The 20,198-nt window shown below is 37.3% G+C and overlaps 1 protein-coding gene across 1 annotated transcript in view; it reads left to right on the forward strand.

Annotated features, from left to right (window-relative positions):
- Positions 1-17,247, forward strand: part of XRCC5 (X-ray repair complementing defective repair in Chinese hamster cells 5 (double-strand-break rejoining)) — a gene marked incomplete at both ends in the record, with an annotated part of 27,315 nt that extends 10,068 nt beyond the window's left edge. Inside the window, 7 exons of the mRNA XM_010190162.1 lie at positions 1,740-1,802; positions 2,469-2,606; positions 3,986-4,076; positions 5,339-5,472; positions 10,091-10,287; positions 15,645-15,738; positions 17,178-17,247. Of these exons, the coding sequence (XP_010188464.1) occupies positions 1,740-1,802; positions 2,469-2,606; positions 3,986-4,076; positions 5,339-5,472; positions 10,091-10,287; positions 15,645-15,738; positions 17,178-17,247 (787 nt within the window). The remainder of the gene's footprint in view (positions 1-1,739; positions 1,803-2,468; positions 2,607-3,985; positions 4,077-5,338; positions 5,473-10,090; positions 10,288-15,644; positions 15,739-17,177) is intronic.
- Between the last annotated feature and the right edge of the window lie 2,951 nt (positions 17,248-20,198).

Here is a 20,198-nt window from a genome sequence, read left to right on the forward strand (position 1 = left end):
GGGATATATTGCACAGGGTGACTGAAACTTCAGTTTTCTTGGAGTTCATTTCACCCACTCCCCTTCACCATTCAAAACTGAAAGGAAATCACAGGCCAGCTCTGCACCTTCTGTTCTGAAAGCTTCCAGTGTAGGTATAATTTTGATTCCCATAAATATATCTCAAAGAATTAACAAATTGATTTATATTTTTTTCAATGGACAAAATATGTATTGCTTTCGATAATTTTTATGATGTGTTCCTCTTGTCTGGATTTCATAACAAATAGGAATTACACCTTACATAAAATGCGCTCTGGTCCTGTAACTAGGAGTGTGAGTAATTATGCCCAATAGTAGTTGCTTAGACCTCAGTGGAATAAAATTATTCAGGTGTGATTGCAGGATTAAAATTACACTGCATAGATAATAATATCAGGAAGTTTTCAACTACAGCTGCAGTTTTTAAAACCTATGTTCTCCTTATGTTTTGGCTCCTGAATTTTATTGTCTGGAATCATAATATTGATGCTATCCAAATGTATGGTTTATATTAAATTGTTCCTTTTTAAACCTTCGGAAAAAAGATAATTCATTATTAACTAGAGAAACTGGAACAACTCCAAATACATAATTAAAGGAGGAATAGAACCACCTCGTACTATTTTTCTGAGTTATTCACATCCCTCAGGAAAGAAGATCAGAGGCCGCTTAAACTTTGATTTTTAATTTATAAGCAATGCCATGTTAATCAAGAGATAATACTTGAAAATATTACAAAGGGACCAATTTTTTTTCCAAACAAAAAAGGTGTAGTGATACACACGTCTAGGTATTTACACTGTACTGAACATAACATTTCCTGAGCTTTTAAAGACAGAAGAGCAAAGAATAGCTGCAAGTAGAATAATCTGAGTTGAAGAATTGTGCTGTAATACATTACACAGGTATGTTCTGGTGCAAGTTGTCACTGACTTCAACATCATTATGGTAATTTGCTAAATAATGAAACTCCAGGTTAGTCTGGAGACAGTGTAATTTGAAGAGATTTTTCTTTAACAAGGAACGGTCATTTTAATCAGTGTTCATAGTAGTGTGCAGTCTTTGTTACAGATTTTCCACTACTGCAGTGTTTCTCTGGTTGTGTCTCAGCCTCTCTAGCTCCAGCTATTCCAGCAATGCCCCTTAATGAAACTGGGTTTTTTTAGTTGGTGGGGTTTTTTTTTGGTTGGTTTTTTTTTTGATTCAGTCATGTTTATGAACAACATAAACTCTGCTAACAGAAGGGCTTCTTTGCCAGCACAGCTGTGTATACTCCAGGTTGCTTTTGAAGTAGCTTTACTAATTAAGGATATGACTTTTTTCAGCTCCTTTTTGACATGTCTTTGCTAGGAAAATTTAATAGCATAGATGTGATGTCAGTTGGGTTTAGATCTTTTGTTAAGTACTGTCGTTTTCCACACTGACTTTGGAATTACTGCAATATTATTCAGACTGGTAACAGCTGCAAGTACTGGAGTCTTTCATTCCTGCCCATCAGGAGGAAAGTGTGAGAATATCCTGCCGCATGTGACTGAATATCCATATTAGAGGAATAAATGAAGGTGTGAAACATATACAGGGCTTTAACTTCTATGCACAGTAATTAAATTTTATGGCTTCTCACTTGAGTAACGTGTTTATTGCTTGATATTTCAGTTGGTCCAGTCATATTAATGACGTTTTAGATCAGGCTAACTCTTGATCATTTGAATTTGTAGATCCAGAGGCATTACTACATGGGCAACCAGGTTCTGAAGGTCTTTGCAGCAAAAAATGATGAGGTAAGGTGGACTGAAATTTAATGCTGAAGGTGTTTTGCCATGGAACAGGAAAAAGTAGTAGTGCAATTGAAATTGTCCCTTCTTTCCATGTTAATAAAATAAATAATGCAGCTTACAGAAGTCTTGTTCCATTGCCCATTAGGGTGTAAAGGAGTTAGATTATACCCCAAATGAATACCATATCTCATGAATAATGAGAAACTGTGTTTGTGCAAGGTCATGGGGAACCTGAACTGATGCTTAAGTCTCCTCTCATGCAGAGCAACTTTGTGCTCTGTCACTGTTATTTAGAACAGACGTCAAAATTATTTTAAATATTAGAGATAAAAACCTCACCATAGTGCTCTTATGTGTTCCTTTAAGAGTCTGACTTCCCTCCTTTTCTCTCTCTCTTGTAATACTTCTGAGATGTGTAATACTCCTTCACAAAGGTGGAACATGCTGGATTTAAAGCTTGCTCAGCTTGGAATGGATCCACTGTCATGATGTGATTTGACCTTTCTGCTTCTTCATTTTTTGAATTTGAGAAATGCTTGTGTTGAAGTTAAAGCTGAAATGAGAACCAGTCTTGACTAAGTTAATGATGTTGAATTCACTGTGAAAGATGTATTTCAGCAGTCTAATAATAATTTGCATGACTCTCTAGACTATTTTTTGTCCCTCCAGAATGCAGCAGTTGCTTTTTCTGCCCTTGTTCGTGCATTGGATGAGTTGCAAATGGTAGCTATAGTGCGCTATGCTTATGATAGAAGATGCAACCCGCAAGTTGGGGTAGCTTTTCCATCTATTAAAGATGCATATGAGGTAATTTTTCACCCTTACCTTTCTGTAGAGAGCTTCAGTATTAATACTTTACAAATACCAATTAATACATGATCATATTTGAACCATATGAATTTGCAGTGTTATGTGAAACCACAAGAAACCGATGTGACTATTCAGAGAGATTTTAGGAAATAGTGCCAAGTCTTAGGACAAGGAGGGAGGAAAATTCCATAGAAAAAATACATGGAGAAATAATCTCATATGTTTCTATTAGTATCTTCTGTATTACGGTTTTAAATAATACTGATTTTTATTTCGGTAATGTAGTAATAATTGCATTTTGTTATTCTGGAATTCTCTGGTTTTTTGGTATCTAGGAGCAGTGTAATATGTTACCACTGCTTTCTCGCTGTGTTACTACCTACCTCGCTGCATACAATCCACAGTTACACTGGATTCTTCCTTTTTTTTCTTCAAACTGTGGGTTTATCTCCAGGTTGCTTGGTAGTGAAAAATGTGAATTTGGTAGTTGGCATGGCATTTCAAGTGTGTCCAGCCATGCTGTTGTCATTAGGTTTCCAAGTCCACTGGAACTGAGGGGAGGAGCTCACAGCATTTAAAGCCATTGTTTAAATTCACATGGAGGGTTAGGAAGACAGTAGTATATTTATTTACTTTAAAAGGTTCTTTTAAAAAACAGGAGGAAAAAAATGGTTTGTTTCATGGGGGGGGGAGAAAGTTCTGTACACAGCAGAATCATATTTGAATTTTTTTTAAGTTCTGAAACCCAGAAGCAACACAGTATGTCAGAAATTTTGCAGCATATGTTTCCACTGATCTTATTTACGAGAGACTATTGAAAGAGCTAAATATGTATAGCATGGGTAAGCAATGACGAAGGTGGGGGTGGACATAACAATCTTCAGACTTTTGAAGGGTATAAACATACATGGAAAGGAATTATTTACGGTGGTATGAACTGTAGGTGGTATTTGAATAAAGAAAAAATAGGCTAAAAATGTTTAAAAAGACAAAATCCAACTTTTGACTTTGAAACACGGTTTGATAAAACCTCCCAAAGCGCTAATATGTTGGGTATTTAAAGCTTGGCTGGTGGGAATTCTGTACAAGAAAAAGGGATCAGATGACCTGGGAGGTCTTTAGTAGTTCAACCAGTAGAAAAATGAGGACTGTAACCATCACTGTATTATTAAATAATGCTGTGTTTTATTCTGCTTAAAACTGTGTTGCTCTGTAAAGATTTTCTTTAAGCATTTTGATACACACAGGTACTAGATCTTTGGATTTTTCTTATGTTTATATTGCCCTGATAGGGCACTCCAGGGTACTCTAGATTTCTTGTTTGTTTGTTTTTTACTTCAGGCTCAGTTGTGTCTTTCTTGTTTTATCTTGCTCAGTGTCTCATCTATGTGCAACTACCCTACATGGAAGACTTAAGACAGTACATATTTTCATCCTTGAAAAACAATAAAAAATGCATTCCTACAGGTAAGATAGTCCTTTGCTGGGCAACTGGACAAAGTAAGCTACTTATCTTCCCTTAAGACATTCTGAAAGACCTGGAATATTTGGCTTTCCAATAAAGACATACACTTTGTCATTATTTTGGCTTAGGGAAAAACCCCACCCCTTTGGGAATACATTATGGTGATGTCACCTTGAATTGTAAAGCCCGTATCAAAACTTCTCCAGCTTAGTTGCAGGCTGAACAGACTTGAGGTTTGCAGGCAGTCTTTTAAAACTGTCCAGTTAAATGACTTCTGGCTCAAGTTATGGGATTATTATTCTCACAGGATCTTTGTGATAGACATTTCAGATTTAGTCCTTTGTATCCTTTGATCTTTGAACTCATCTGTGAGACTAAGTGGCCAACCTTGAGGCTACAGTATGTGATTCACTAGCTAGACTTAGAACAGAGACACAGGCTCTGTTTGTGCAAAGCCGGTCCTGTAGCTAGTTACGGTATGGCCTGTTAATATAATGTACAAAGGCAAGGACTGTATTTTCTGTGGTGGTGATGTTTTTTAAAGCATGCACTTACTGCTACCCGGATTCAGATGGAGAGTGTCTTTGGAGAGGCACAGACGTGCAGCCATACCAAGCTTGACTTGCTGTTCTGAGAATTTTGCACAGCAATGAATGTAAATGGACATGGTTTAAAATCCACTCCCACGTCTTTAATTTTGTTATGAGATCCATTGAATGGGCATCCGCATGTCAGGCTGTATAAAGGATGCTGGGTTGTTTCTGAAACAGTTTCTATTTTCTTGCCTGTAACCGGCAGCTTGAGAACAAATCTAAAACCTGTCTTAAACAAAGCAATAGTTGACTTCTGTGAACTGTGTTCATTTGCAATCATAACTTTTAAAATTTATATTATGCCATTTAGTTTTCCAAACCAGCTGTTCTCCTTATTTTCTAAGTGGTCTATAAACATTCTGTTACTAATAAAAACATCTTGAAAAGAAGAAAAATGGAAGCAGAAAGGCAACAATAATTGAGGTCTTGGCAGGGGGAAAAGGCTTTACAACTTTACATTGTAGTCCTTAAATAAAGTGGGAGTTTTAATACTGTGTCCGTTATCCGTATTTTTATTGGCACATCTACATGTGCAGTGTATTCTGTGGCATTTTGTGGCACTTGATCAAAATCTCACGTTGTGAATTGAATCTTCAGTTATAAATTGTTTCAAGAAATGCATCCATCTGCAAGCGTATTTAATTTTCCTATGTTTGTAATTGCTGCCTTAGCGGATCAGTTATCTGCTGTTGACTCTTTGATTGAGTCTATGAATTTGGTTTATGAAGATGATGATGGAGAAACTTTTGAGGACCTGTTTAAGCCTAGCAAAATCCCAAACCCTCATTTTCAGAGGTTATATCAGGTGAGATAATTATATGGCATTTTTAACAACTTCCTCTGTTAAGACTTTTCCACCTTTCTGTCTTTGATTCACATTGGAAAGATCTTCATTGTGAAGATGAGAATATAAATTCTTTTCCATTTAAGTATGGGGTAGCCAGTGATTTCTATGTTGTCTCTGACATAGATTTTATTCTTAAAATTTCCAGTTTCCAGGAAGCAAGTAAAAATTACACCTGTGCTAAGGTGTCTGCAACAGCATCAGTGATATTCGCAGATACCTAGACTAAACAAGTTAAAACTTGCTTGGGTATCTCAGCACTGTATTGCCATGATCACGGTGCCAGCATTGCCCAGAAGCTGAAGACTGAGTCTAAGAGAGACATTGACTGAAAATGAGGGATCTCTTCAGCTCCTCGTTCTGTGTCCCATCAGATCTTGAGCAGAGTCACTTCTCTGTGCATTGTTGCATCTAGTGGTGGTTCCAAAACAGATCAGTAGTAAACGGTTAACATTGTTGACATTTAAAATACTCCATTTGGGTGTCTGAGCTGACGCATTTTGACGGGCGAGCAGAACAGTTCACACTTCTTGCAGTTATTGTATCAAGCTGTCTACATTTTAATTTACATTCCTTTCGTATCATGAAGATTTTTATTGCAACTGTGAGGATGAGAGACTTAATTATACATTGGAATTCTTATTAAAAATAAATGACACAGCAAATTCAAAAATAAGAAAAATTATGATGCAACGTATGCAGCTGCAGAATTGTATTGTATAGAGAGCCATGGAGATATACTGAGTACGTGACTCCACTCTGAAAATTGACCAAAAATGGTATTACAGCATTCATGTTCATTCCATCTCACCAATTTCAAATGAAATGTTTTCAGTTTACAAGTAGGAAGATGATGCTTTTTTAACATTCAGAAAACTTACCCTAGCTTCTGTGCTGCCTCAGTATTGTCAAAAGAAACAAAGGATCTGAAGGTCTCATTTGTTTTCTGGAACACATGTAAGCCCACTGTCTTCAAAAACTACTCTGATTGACACCTGAAGAACTCGGTGTTCCCTTCAAATCCTACCAGTCATATTGCAAGACAGCGCGTAACTGAATGCAAGATTTGGTCAGTAGAATGTTATTGCTGAGCAGGAGCTTAAAACGAATTGACTTCTGCATGACTCGAGTTTTAGGAAGGATTGTAAAACTTGAGTATTACAAAACAAATACAGTTTTGCTCCTAAGTGAAACATACAGGGGATAGAATTTCCTCTGTTATATTACTAAATACAATTTTGCATTCTTTTGGTTCAGTGGTTGTCACCTATCCATGAAAAGTGTTTCTTTAGGTGTGCCATTTGCCTTCACTGGTATTTTGTCAATACCAGTATGATGGTGTTGTCCCAGCAGAGTGCTGCTAGAAGAAAGTAACTGTGTAACTCACCATTTTCCTTAGATGATAGTAAGATTTTTGTAAGTCTGAACGCTATTAGTGGAAAAAAGTATTTATTAACTGTTTCGATGTACTAAATAGGATACAGTTCCTGTCCACATTGGTGCTGTTTATAAAGCCCTAAATTACCAGTCTTTTTAGTGCTTTCTCTTGCCCATGCACAGCCTCGTTTTGTTGTTTTGGTTACAAAACTGTTATTAATCCATGTAAGTTGCAAAAAAAACCTGCTCTCTCCTTTGCTGCAAACATGTTCCAGGTTCTTAATATTTTGCTTTTTGACCAATTGGCACTGCTGGTTCCTTGTATATTTTTTTCTTTATAATTTTTATATCATCTTTTCAGTGTAGCCAGTAAATTGATTTGGCTGAACAAGACCTATAGGTGGCTTGGAAAAATAACTCTGAAGAAAGGATGAACTCCCCTTTCATTTTCTTGCTCTGTTGTCTCATGAAGATATTTGGAAAGATAAGTGACAAGAGCCAGAATTTAAACAGAAACATCAAGCTAAATTATATCTCTGGAAGTAGTGGTAGGCACATAAGACATTTGGAGAGTGCAGTACATTTTATTTGGTAGCCAGATAAACCAATTGCTCAACAAGGATTGTTCTGTACTGAGGCAGACCTGAGGGGAAAGTTTGTGAGGACGGTAGCCTGCAGCATCGCATACTTCATGGGATCCAGCTGCAGAGTCTGCATCTAAATGCGCTGAAATGGCTCTTGATAGACCGTGCATAAGCAACCACAGAGGACTGAGCTCATTTCTAAGTGGTTGGACTGTACAGTGATGTTCTTTCAAAAAGCAGAGCAGCAAGACATGGGAGGTAGCTCGCAGAAGTCTGTAAGGGCTTTCAGCGACAAGTAATCTTAGCTTTGGTTGAATGTTGTGGATCTGTTGTAAGGTCATTTTTAAATAGTCACAAACTAAGTGTAAACTGAACTCTAAGACACTTGTGTTGGGGTTCATGCAGGTTTAACCACCCAAAAGCTAGCTTAGTAGTGTAAGATGAGTTGCCCAAGTCTGTTCTGTAATCCGTGAAAAAAGAACCTTAGGAAAGTAATTGATTCTTCTTGTTTCAGAGATTGTCAGTACATGATAGTTGTGGTTATGTAGAGTAAGAAGGTGACTGGTATAGACTAGATGCTTTATCTCTCAGACAGCTGAATCTGTCTCCCATGTGCTAAGGCTTTATATACTATCAGGTTCATGTAGGATTTATAGATTTGGTAAAATATGTTCTTACAAAAGTGTATTCCTAGATGCAGTGTGGAAGGGAACAAGGCAGGATGCTTTCTTGCAGTAAATTCCTGTCTATTCAATTATGCCATTGCTTATCATGGAATTACTTATGCGAAAAGCCATGTTCACATCTGTTGACCAGTATCTTAGTGCGACCCCTGTTCCTGAAAGCTGGCTACATCTCTAGGCTGGAAATGTAAGGAGATTAGGAAGACCAAGGAGGAGCTAGCGCGTTGCTGACAATATGTGTGAATAGAACGGTGAGTCTGGAAGCCAGCGGCAGCGTGGGTTGCCCTCAAGCCAGTGAAGGTAGGAGTGATTCTTGCTGGGCACAGAAGGAAGAGGAAGCAAGGTTAAAAGGGATTGTCTGGGATTAGAGGCTTCAGGTTAAGTCTGTTCAACTTCACCTCCATTTAGCACCTGAGTTTTGACGGTACCTGTCATCTCTGGTTTCAGAGGTTGTCATCTACTCTGAAAAACAGGAACAAGCAGTGGCTGTGGCTGTCCAGTCTGCTCAGCTCTTGCATCTGCGCACATAGAGATTTCAGATGCAAAAGCCTGAAAAACACATTCACAACAGGTGACTTAGGGTTTTTTTTGCTTTGTGAGTTTAATTCAGTCCCTTAATGTTGTTTAATATCGGGGTTTTTTTGTATCACAAGAGCCATTACTGCAGCTTCCAGCAACATTTTTACTCTTTCAAAATAATTATGCGTTAAATCATTACAAGTGTTTCCAAATCAGTAGCCTTGTATAACTGCATCCTTTTGAAAGTATGCTCTAATATGGATTGGAATCTTAATGTCAGCATGAAAGCACATCAGTATTGATGTGTGGCATATGGTCTGGATTTTCTTTATTGGCAGCTTTTCAGCATGAATAGAGGGGTTTTTTGTTTGCTTTGATTTTGTTTTTTAAATTAATGTCATGTCTGACAGCGAACAGGGGAGCAAATCTCTGCTGTATTCCTAGTTTACTGGGTAGTTACTCTTCACACTGTCTAATTCACCCAGTACAGTGGGCTTGGAAAAATTACATGTACGTCACATGTTTTTATGTATGGATGTGCATAAACTGATATCTGTGTGTATTTGTGCCCACAGTGTTATCTCTGTATGTAAGTACACATGCATCTCTGCTAGTGTCTCACACTTCACAGCATTTAAGAGATACCTACTTGGTTTTTAAAATTCTCAATGGACTTTCTGTAGCCTGCCTCATTAACCTCATCTCTCTCCCTCTGCCTGGCTCCCTGACTGTGTGCACTGTCTTTACACTGTGGTGAAAAAGCCTTCTCCTCTATAGCTCCTGCTATCTGTTCCAACTTTGATGTACATCTGTCAGGCCCCTTCATTCCCTCACTCTTTTCAAAGCTAATTTGCAAACATATATTCTGTGTCTCATCTGTGCATGTTTTGCTCATCTCTTTCTATTTGCTCTTAAACTCTTGGAAGTTTCTCTTGTATGCATACTGAGTTTTATTGACCAAAAAAAATATTTTCTTTGAGGCACAAGAAACTGTGACAATAACTGTAATACATGGCTGGAGTGTATATCTTATTGCCTAATTTTGGAATGTGTAGAAATCTCTCCCATGTGACTGTTTTATAAGACAAATGCACTTTAAAGGTGAAGTGAACTTGAAAAGCTGAATGGATCCAGATGACTCTTTTATTCCTGTAATTTTCATAGAACTCATTCCAGTGAGTGTGGGTGCACTCATCTGCATTACTATTCTTGTTTAGCATCGTTATTAAAATCTTAAACAATTAATCATGCAACTTTCAATCCACTTGTGAACTGGAATATTTGTCAGCAATATGAACGTAGTTTCTTGAATATGGAAAATATTTTGCATGCACTGTATGATGTCAGGCATATAGGCACAGTATATTAAAAGCAGATAAACTAAAAGCTTTTCTTTACTCAAGCTGTTTCTTACAGTGTTTGCAGCATAAGGCTTTTCACCCCAGTGAGCCATTGCCACCAATTGAACAGCACCTTTTAGAGATGTTGGAGATGCCCCATGTGGTACAAGAAAGGTGTCGGACTTCTCTTGAAAAAGTAAAAGCGCTTTTCCCCCTAAAGGAAGTTGTCAAGAAAAAAGAAGAGAAGACTGCTCAAGACATCTTCAAAGACAAGTGAGTTGGAGATGTATTATGGATTTTTTGAAACTTTTTTTTATGCTTCAGATTGTTTCTTCAGGATGTAGCAGGCTTGGCATCTTTTGAACATAAGATCAGTGAGTTACACACTGAAAAAATACTGAAGAGTGGAGAATGTTGTGGTACTGCAGTATGTCTGGGATATTTTGCGAATAGTGGTAGTTGGTGGTCTTAGTACCATGGGGCAAGTCATCAACCAGTCTGCAGCTTCCTCATGTCTGTATTTGTTGTCACAGAAGCCACCAGGTTGGAAGAGACCTCAGGAGGTTTCTTGTTCAACCTGCTGCTCAAAGCAGAATCTCCTCTGAAAGCTAAACAGGTAACTCAGGGCTTCATCCAGTCCAGTCTTGAAAACATCCAGGGTCGGATAGTGCACATCCTCTCTGGTCAACCTGTTGCATTGCTTACTGTCTACTGGTCAAGCAGTTTGTCCTACTGGTAGTTATAAAATAGTTCAAATAAATACAACAGAGGGTTTAATTAAGTTTAGAATAAATGCTATGGAGCTTTAAATTAGCTGTAAAGATGAGCCTTCTCAGCATGCTTTATTTAGGTTGTTCTGTAGCTTTGATTTTGAATACCCAATCAGAAGAAAAGCAGCTGTGCAATAAATGTGGGTAGCTTGAATAATCAAACTGTTATGGACTCTTCCTGAAACATCTATTGTCTGAACAGTTTTTGAGACTTTTTTTGTTGTAACATATACTGTGTTTATTTGTGCTACAGATAAGAAGAATAAATGTTTAATTGCTGCTGCATTGGTACTGTCACCCCAGCCAAGTCAATTTGCTCTAACAAGATCTGCTTCTTAGAGCTTAATCTACTGAATGCCTGTAATAGAAGTAGAGGATGTCCTGGAATGTTGGAGAGTTCTCAGTTAGCTCCTTCTCCCTTCCTCTTGTCATTTTTAGCCTAGTCCTTTCAGTGCTAGGAACAAGGTCTTTGAGCCATTTTTTGAGGCCTTGCTTAGCTGAGCTGTCATATGTCCTTTGTATTGGGTAGCCTCGAGCCTCCTCAGCACGTTTTCTTTGGGAAGACATGATGTGGGACTTCTCACATAACTGCTCTGGAATAATGACCACATTTCTGTATACAAACTGGGAAGCACCTTGCTTTTTGTTCATTTCTGTGTTTTCCTGTCTTGCCTTAGTGTGTCTGTGATTTCATACTGATAAATTCTCTTGTCCATGCTGTGTGCTCCCAGCTTCTCTCTCTCTCTCTCTGTGTATGTGTATCTTAAAAAGTGTTAGAACCAGGTTGTTTTGTTTTTTTTTTAAAAAAAGGCAAACTTAGGTTCAAAAAAGCTAGAGAGAGAATTTAAACAAATAACAGTGATCCATTACTGGTAGTTGCTTAAAAACATATCGCCCCTAAGGCATCAATTTGACAAGCAAGAAGGAAAGTTATCTTGTTTAAAAACCTCTTTCCTTTAAGAGGGGTGATGCAAGCAGCTATAAAAGCTATTGAGATAGAAATTGCTGTAGGGCATTAAAATAATTTTTAAAAGTCTGTAAGGGAGGCAAGAGGATACAGACTCAAATATGCAAAGAAGAATGAATGATAATAGAATTAAAAATATGGAAAAAAAAGCTGGTGTTGCTGTAGTCATGAATGGAAACAGCAGTGTTGTTAGTACTGCAATTCCAAATGAAATGTTTTCAGTTTACAAGTAGGAAGATGATGCTTTTTTTACATTCAGAAAACTTACCCTAGCTTCTGTGCTGCCTCAGTATTGTCAAAAGAAGCAAAGGATCTGAAGGTCTCATTTGTGTTTAGGGAAAACCTGAGTGATACAAATAAATCACTTCATAAAAAAGTACATCACTGCAGCAATGACTAAGGAAAATGTTATGGACCAGATAATATTCAACTTATTAAAACAATCAGCTCTTGATAATTAGCACTAAAGTGTTTTGAAAAAGTTTGCTGGAAGCTTTCTTTACCGTTAGTTTTGTTTTCTAAAACTGATTTGTGCCTCCTATCATAATACTGACCTGATTAATCTCTGCTTAATTTTTAAGGTCTAGTGGGATTAAGGCAGCATAAAGTAGGCATGATATCTCAATGTATTGGGTTGGCCACAAAGTAATTGCGTTTTTTAATAGATGGACATATATGTTGTGAAAGGTAACTAACTTAATCTTAAACTGCAAATCCATTACCTAACTTGACAGCTGATAGTTCAAGCTCTTTTTTAGAAAAAGGAAGTGCATGAATTTGTTAACAATTATTTATTTGGTGTTGATTTCAAAATAGAAAATCAAAAGGAACATTTTTGTCATATTTTGCTCTATTACTTCTGAAAAGAAAAAAAAACGCTGTGCAAGCTCATAAAAAGTTATGTGATGCATATGGTGAAGATGCCTTAAAACTGCAGCAGTGTCAGAATTGCTTCGCTACATTTTGGTCCAGAGAGTTTGTTAAAGATGCACCATGCTCAGGCAGGCGAATCGAAGTTGATGACGACAAAATAAAGGCATTGATCGACTCCAGTCAGTGTTTAACGACACGGGAGATTGCTGATAATCTTAACATACTGAAATAGAGCATTGAGAACCATTTAAAACAACTGGGATACGTTAGGAAGCTCGATATTTGGGTACCACATGAGCTCAAAGAAATTAATCTTGCTAAGCGCATTGATATCTGTGATTCTCTCTTGAAACATGAAGGAAACTATACTTTCTTGAAATGTATGATAACGGACGATGACAAATGGATTGTCTACAACAATGACAATTGAGAAAGGTTATGGAGCAAGTGTGATGAACCAGCTCAAAGCACTTCAAAAGCAGATATTCGCCAAAGGAAGGTGATGCTGTCAGTCTGGTGAGATTTCAAAGGTATTGTATATTTGGCATTGCTTCCAAGGAACCAAAGCATTAATTCAGATGTGTGCTATTGTCAACTGGATAATTTAAATGATGCTGGCACCTGGCACCAACAGACTACCATTTATTTTGTTGTTTACAAAAGAACTTGAATGGTGAAACATTTACTGCTGATGAGGATGTAAAATCATTCTTGGAACTATTTTTTGCTGAAAAAGATAGGAACTATTTTGAATGTGGAATCATTAATTTGCCTGAAAGATGGCAAATGGTAATTGAACAAAATGGACAATATATTGTTTACTACAGTTTTGGTTTCCCATGAAGAATTGGCTTGTCATTTACCCAGACAAAAACTGCAGTTACTTTTCGGCCAACCCAATAGATTTTAATATTGAGCATTTGTTTGTTTTACTTTTGCTAAGCTCTGCGTAGTTTTAAAAAATCCAGTAAAATAGAAAGCATTTTACTTTGTCCTTCTTAGGTTGGCTTTGGAGAGGCTGTTACCTCATTTGAAGTATGTGAGAGTGTGAGAGGCTTCTCTATAAATGTAAAAGTGGATGTTTGAAGTTAATGTTGTATTTTATTAATTTTTCTCAAGTAGTAGTTGCACGTTTTATGGTTTAAAAATACCGCTAATCAGTGCTTTACCAGTTACAGATTCTAAATGTCAGATCCTTAGCTGGTATAAATGGGTATGGATTCATTAGTTTCTGCTGTACTGCACTGATTGATGACAGCTATAGATTGAGTCCTAGGCAGTTAAATGCAGCATCACCATTTATGTTCTCCTTCTTCCTCCAATCCCAAATCATTTTGTATCAGTAAAAATAATGCAAGAGGAAAAAGATTTCAAGACACTGCAATTGATTGCAAAACACCTTTGGAGAAAAATATTCTAGAAGAGGATTTCCACTAATCTTTGCGCCTTTCATCAGACCATGTCAGTATACAAGAATTTTGGTTCAAGTCAAAGTTCTAAACTCGCTGGCATTAGGAGAGTATCAGTTTCTCCATTTTATAGACAGGCATATTGGCTGTACTGAACAATCAAGCAACTTGTTCAAGCTCAGTAAGAAAGTCAGCAAAGTTGAGAATGAAGTGAGGTATCCTATCCTTGTGTCCTGAGGCATAACCAAAGTCGTCATTTCTCATAGAGTGATAAGTAAGGTTATGTTGGATGACAGGAGCTCCTCAGGAGAGGGGCTTGCATTTCAGTAGTGACAAAATTAACTAAAGGACAGAGAAGACTACTGAAACAAAGTGGGATAGACAATGATTGTAAAGTAGGAGAGGAATGTGCTATAGAAGGTAAAAAGGAAGACTGTACAAGTTCTTTCTAATAGTTGATTTCTTCTGTAATATGTAATGCAGTTTTGAAAAATTGGTTCTAATCTTGCAGAATGCAAAGTGGCACCTAGTCCAGAATCTCTGGCTTTGTCCTTACATCATCAAGCAGTTTCTTCTTTTCACTGCAGTAGTATAACTTTTAAGAAAAACTACTTACTTAGTTTTCGGATTCCTTGAACACTATCTATATATATAGATCACTGAAGAGCTTTCAGTCATTCTTAAACTGATATCGATTCTTCCGTGTCAGTAGCCTGTCACATTAAGTGATACATAACAGTGTCAGATTTTCTTCCCCTTTTGTGATTAGCTGCATTTTCTTGTGTTGCCAAGATGCGCTCTAAAGTTTAGTACGTTTGATGTTACAATTAAGTTCCTGGTTTGAATGTACACCTTTGTGTGTGTTACCTGTGAGGGCAGAGCTAGAAAGCAGCCTGAAATCACACGTAGCTTTTTAAAAGTAACAAATAGTCTTTTGCAAACATTTTGACATGTAGCGTAAAATGTCCTAAGAGAGTTCTTCCGTACTCACTTAATTGGGATTTGCCTAGCAGGTTTTGACTGCAGTAAGTGGAAGTTTATAAAGCTCTCATGTGCTGATGGAGAATATGGGTCGTAAGACAAGATCCACTGTGTAAACAGGTTTGTAGTAGCTATCAATTCTGAGATAGGAATAGAAGGTAATTTTTGAAGAGTAAATGAATTTCTTACTAAAATGTTAAGTTTCATTGCCTTTTCACACTAAGAAGATCCGATGTCATCTGATAGAGTGTAAATCAGTAAATCATATACGGTGAATTATCCAGGTTGACTCAATATACAGGGTCCAAATAAAGTGACTGGAGATACTCTGTATTTAGAAAGAGGGAGAATGTGTGTGTTAGTAAATTCACTCCTGAAATAAGCATGGATAATCTCACATCTTCAGTAAGCAGTGGCTTTGCTTTATGCTGAGATAAAGTTTGATTTCTCTTTCTACTGTCTGCTTTGTGCAGCCCTTGGGGAAAAATGAGGCATGGTTTTGTGTTAATTTGTTAACAGTTGTATAAAGAAGTTTTGTTCAGTGTGTATTTCATTAATTTTCTGAGTCCCTACTTAGTAGCCAGGTCAGTTTAAGTGGTTATATAAATTTTTGTCCTTTGCATTTTGCAGCAATGAAGCTGGACCCAATGCCAAGAAACTGAATATTGAAGATGAGGAAGGCAGCTTTAGCATCATGAAACTTGCTGAAGGCAATGTCACCTCTGTAAGCATCTGATTGTCAAGGGGGAAGGTTAATTTCTCTAAAAGCATTGTAGTGAATGTGCAGAATACTTGATAAAAGGAGGGTTTATATCTGAAACATGACTGAAATCTTGTCTAGTTGTAGATTTGAGACTCTGCTAGAGATTGTAAAGACAGCTTTCTCTGCCCTTAGGTGTATGTTAGCACAAGTTTCCATCAGAGATCTCCCTCAGTGTCTAGAGCTCTAAAGGGCAAGCCTGAGGACCTGAAGAAAACAGAATCTCAGAATTGGGGTTCAGTGATTGAATTTTGTTTTTATTCTCTTTCATATCATCTGCAGCTTGGAAGTTGCCTCTGTATATTTAATCAAAGGTATTGCTGTGATTTTAGAGACTGTTCTCTGCATTGGTTGGCATTCTAAATCACAGAATTGTAAATCACAAATTTAGCCTAAACTTGCTGCTAGCTTAGGTGTCTAACTTAATTCCAGATGTTGCATATGTGTGTAGATGGAGTCTGTATCATAACCGGCTACCTTCTTTTATTTTATTTTTGTATTACAGGAAAAAAGGTGATTTAATATTGAGATAATTTCAGTTGCTTTCAAACTATCCTTTAAAGTTGGTTTTTAAAATGCATGATTGAGATTTTTAAAAAGATTTAAAATTTTTAAAGTTTTAAATATTTTGTGCTCCTAATATAAATTTCTGATATTTCCTGAAAAGTGGTATTACGAGATGTTAAAGAAACACGAAGAGACCAAGCAAGCTTATTGAAAGATCAAAGAATTATTTTGATAACAAAGCATAAAAACCTAAAATAAACTCAGGAGAATTTTGCTTCTAAAAGGAAATGTTGAGCAATTTGACTTTATTTTTCTAAAGTTACTGGATTAATTCTTCAGTAAGTGTTTATTTATATTTGACTTGGTTTTAGTTCCTCTGCAAATGTTCCGCACTTGTATGTGCATTTAGAGCTTCAGCTTTAAGATGTCAGACTGGGCCAGAAAGGGTGGATGAATTGAGTGTGAGCTTTTAATTTTGAGCTTCCTATTGGAATGACAAAACAATGATGCTGTACCCACGTACCTGTGAGCTCCTATTGCTCATTAAGCATCTGTCAAGATTAGTGAGAGGCCTGTGCTACAGAAAGTCTCAAAGCTGAACTAGCAGATAACCTGAATTACTGTGCTTCTGACCTCTAAACCCCAGAGAGTATGGTTGTCTTACAAGAGTGCAGGATAGTAAATGTAAGTTCATCTTGCTCATGTCATAACTAACCTTTGCTAGGAGCACTGTGAGTTAATGCACATTGTGAGACTTGGTTTTATGAGTCTGCTGAGAAGTGTAGAGCTTCTGTTTCCATATTAAAATAAACAGAAATTTAAAGATTCTTGTTGCCTCGCAAGAAGAAAGAGATGGGTATTGGCAGACAGTTGTACCATTTTTGGACTTTTTGTAGGTTGGCAGTGTTAACCCAGCAGAAGATTTCCGAATTCTGGTGAGGCAGAAAAATGCGGACTTCAAAGACGGTAAATTATTTTTATCTATCTAAATGATATTTAGTAGCATCTTCAGGGTTTAGTAAATGTGATTCATTTGTCTAAACCTAGGTTTCTAGTGCTATGTGAGATGCTCTGGAGTTTACTGCCTAGGCTCTGAAGCTACTTAGCAAACAAACGTGTCACTTGTAATTCCCATGTCAATATTTGCCTTCCCCGTTTGAAAGTCTCACATAACCATTTTTGTCTGAGATGGCACTAAACAGCTGCATTGAAGCATCTGAGCCAACTCCTCAGGTATTTCTGACAGAAGATCCCTTGGTACTCACTGCCTCATTCACACTGGGTATCAGCTTCTCATCTGGCTTCGTGGGATCTATCTGGCTTGAAGTGAAGAGCTGTTGGCTGTGTGCGGTGGGATAAACCAGTCTTCTGCTGTCTACTTACTCTGTTCTATGAAGAAACAAGAGTCTGATGCCTGGGATTTAAATCTTTACATCCGTGTTTCTTACTGCTTGTTGTGGGCAAAAGAAAGAATGGGTGAATTTAGAGTGTTATAAGCAGGTAAGATGTTATTCTTAAAGATGAGAGCATGCTCTATGTGCACTGAATCTATCCTCAGCATACAGCAAGACAGGGTTTCAACGCAGAGGTGAGGAACAATACAAAGCACAGGTCAGCCACTGTCCTGCATGCCCTAAGCCTGAAAAAGCAGAGGAATTACCATTTGTTTGTATGGTATTACCCTACTGGAATAGCTATACAGAGATACGTGTAATCCAAAGGTATTCTAAAAAGAATGCACAAGATGGATGGGGTCTCTTTTTCTTTTAAAGGATGATTTGAAAGTTGGGACAAGATAAACCTCATCTGCCCAATGGCCACTAATGTAGCATTTCAAAGAAAAATATTTGCAGAGGTGCTGAAGTGAGGTGCTGAATATTTCAACAAGGCCTTTGGTCCTTTCGAACATTGTTTGAGGAGGATATCGAGTAGTATATTGCTTTGTGGTACAGTATGTTAAAACCTATATAGCTGTATCTCTCCAGGATTTCCAGACCTGTAAGCCACCTAGCCAGCTTTTTACATAGATTTTGCTTTAGATCCAGAAGAAATTGTTTGTTGAAAAAATATTTGGAATTACATTGTCAAATCTCAGATATATTAAGATGCAGTAAAAAAGTGTTCTACACTATATTAGAATACAGAAACTGTGAAACAGTTGACTACTTTGTTATGGTAATTAATTTTATCATGTAGGAAAGCTTTAAGGCAGCAATAAGTATAGTGATTACCCTTGAAGATGGTTTAACTAAAGAGTGCTTAAATATGTCCTCTTGGTAGCTGTGCTGGTGATAACTGCAGTATATGTTTGGATGGCTTCTGAAATTTTCAGCATTCTGCTTCTATTTAATGTACGATCTGCTCTGTAATTATAAGGTGTAGTTAGATAGAACGTAGTGCAGTCACCCATTTAAAATGGAGATAGAAGCCACTATAAATAAAAACACGCTCTGCATATTTTTTTTTCTTCTGCATAATCCTTTTTCTGCTTTAGAGCCTTTTAGGTAGCTTAATTCATAAAACATTACAGGCATGTTTTTAATGGCTTGCTGTATTGCATTCTGGTTATGTAATAGTAAATTCTGCCTTAAAACTATTCAGTGGTTATAAGGGGTTTTTTTAGTATAATTTTATATTATACTTAGTGATGGAACTGTTTTCCTGTGCTAGAACATGTGGAATGTAAAATGTCTTTGCAGGAAAGGATAATTTGTGGCATTCAAATAGTTTATTGGGAAAAAAACCTGTCAGGATGCAGAGAGGAGAACTACTAGGTTGTATCCTGTTTTGCTTCTCTCTTGTACAAAACGAGCATCCAGTGTTCTCTTTCAAACTGAGTAGAGCCTACATTCTCATTTTACAGAAGGCAGCAATTCCTTCTTCCTCCCTTCCCCACAAAATAGCAACAGAGTCCCTCCACAGGGAGGAGAGAGGCCTTTGTTTGCCTCGAGGTGGATGGTTTGGTAAATAGAGAAGTTGTAGCAATAGGAAGAATTCTAGTTTAAATACTGCAGTATAGTGGCTTCTTTATTAAGCTGCAGGTTAATGGCACATTTCCTCTTCAGTCCATGGCAAGCCTTTCACCAAAATTATAAACTTAACGTTAGAAACTTATCATGACCAAAGTAAGCAAGGGAATTTTTTTTGAACAGCTTGTAGGAAGTCCTGATGGTATATTTAACATAAAAAATGTGTACCAATGCATCTCCTGCAGTGACATCACTGGGATTTGATTATCAGGGTTTGTGCTGTTCATTGGAGAAGCCTAAGGGAAAGTTAGACAGCCTGTGTCTGAATGCTGGATCCTGCAGCAGACCAGAACAGGAGAAACAGTGCATTCACTGTTAGCGAAACCTGAGTCACTTATGTGTAAATATACTTCTTTTAGAAAATCTAAGTTTCAAATTGGCAAGGGTCTTAGGGGTTGTTTTCCTGAAACAGTAATCAACTTCAGCTTTAATTGAGATTTCTGTAGTTTGTTACGGTAAGGACCCACTTACAGCTTACGTGAGTTGTATGTGATGGTGTCAACTTACTGGTTAATGTTGATTACTTGAGTAACTTGTATTGTGTTTCCTCTTCAGGTAGTTTTAGCTTCTTGTTTGCATTCATGGCCAGAGAGATGTCATTTTATGGAGGTCTTATTTTGAGCAGATTACAAGTGCACAGTCATCACAAAGAGCAGTCGTCTGATAATAGCTTCTGACATTTTTGTCAATGAATGCAAATAAAATAGATTAGTTTGCCTGAGTAGAATCTAATCATTACTCCCAAGGGTGTACAATGAGTTTCTTCATTGCTGTGGCTGCACAGAAGACTCAAATGTGGTGAGCACTTGCCCTCGCTGTAATGCCAAAGGAGTCGCCCTGTGACTACCAGTTCATCCTGTTGAATGACCTATTAGAGAGCAGCGTAGG

The sequence above is a fragment of the Mesitornis unicolor genome, unplaced genomic scaffold (assembly GCF_000695765.1).
Source record: "Mesitornis unicolor isolate BGI_N332 unplaced genomic scaffold, ASM69576v1 scaffold28748, whole genome shotgun sequence".
Lineage (NCBI taxonomy): Eukaryota > Metazoa > Chordata > Aves > Mesitornithiformes > Mesitornithidae > Mesitornis > Mesitornis unicolor.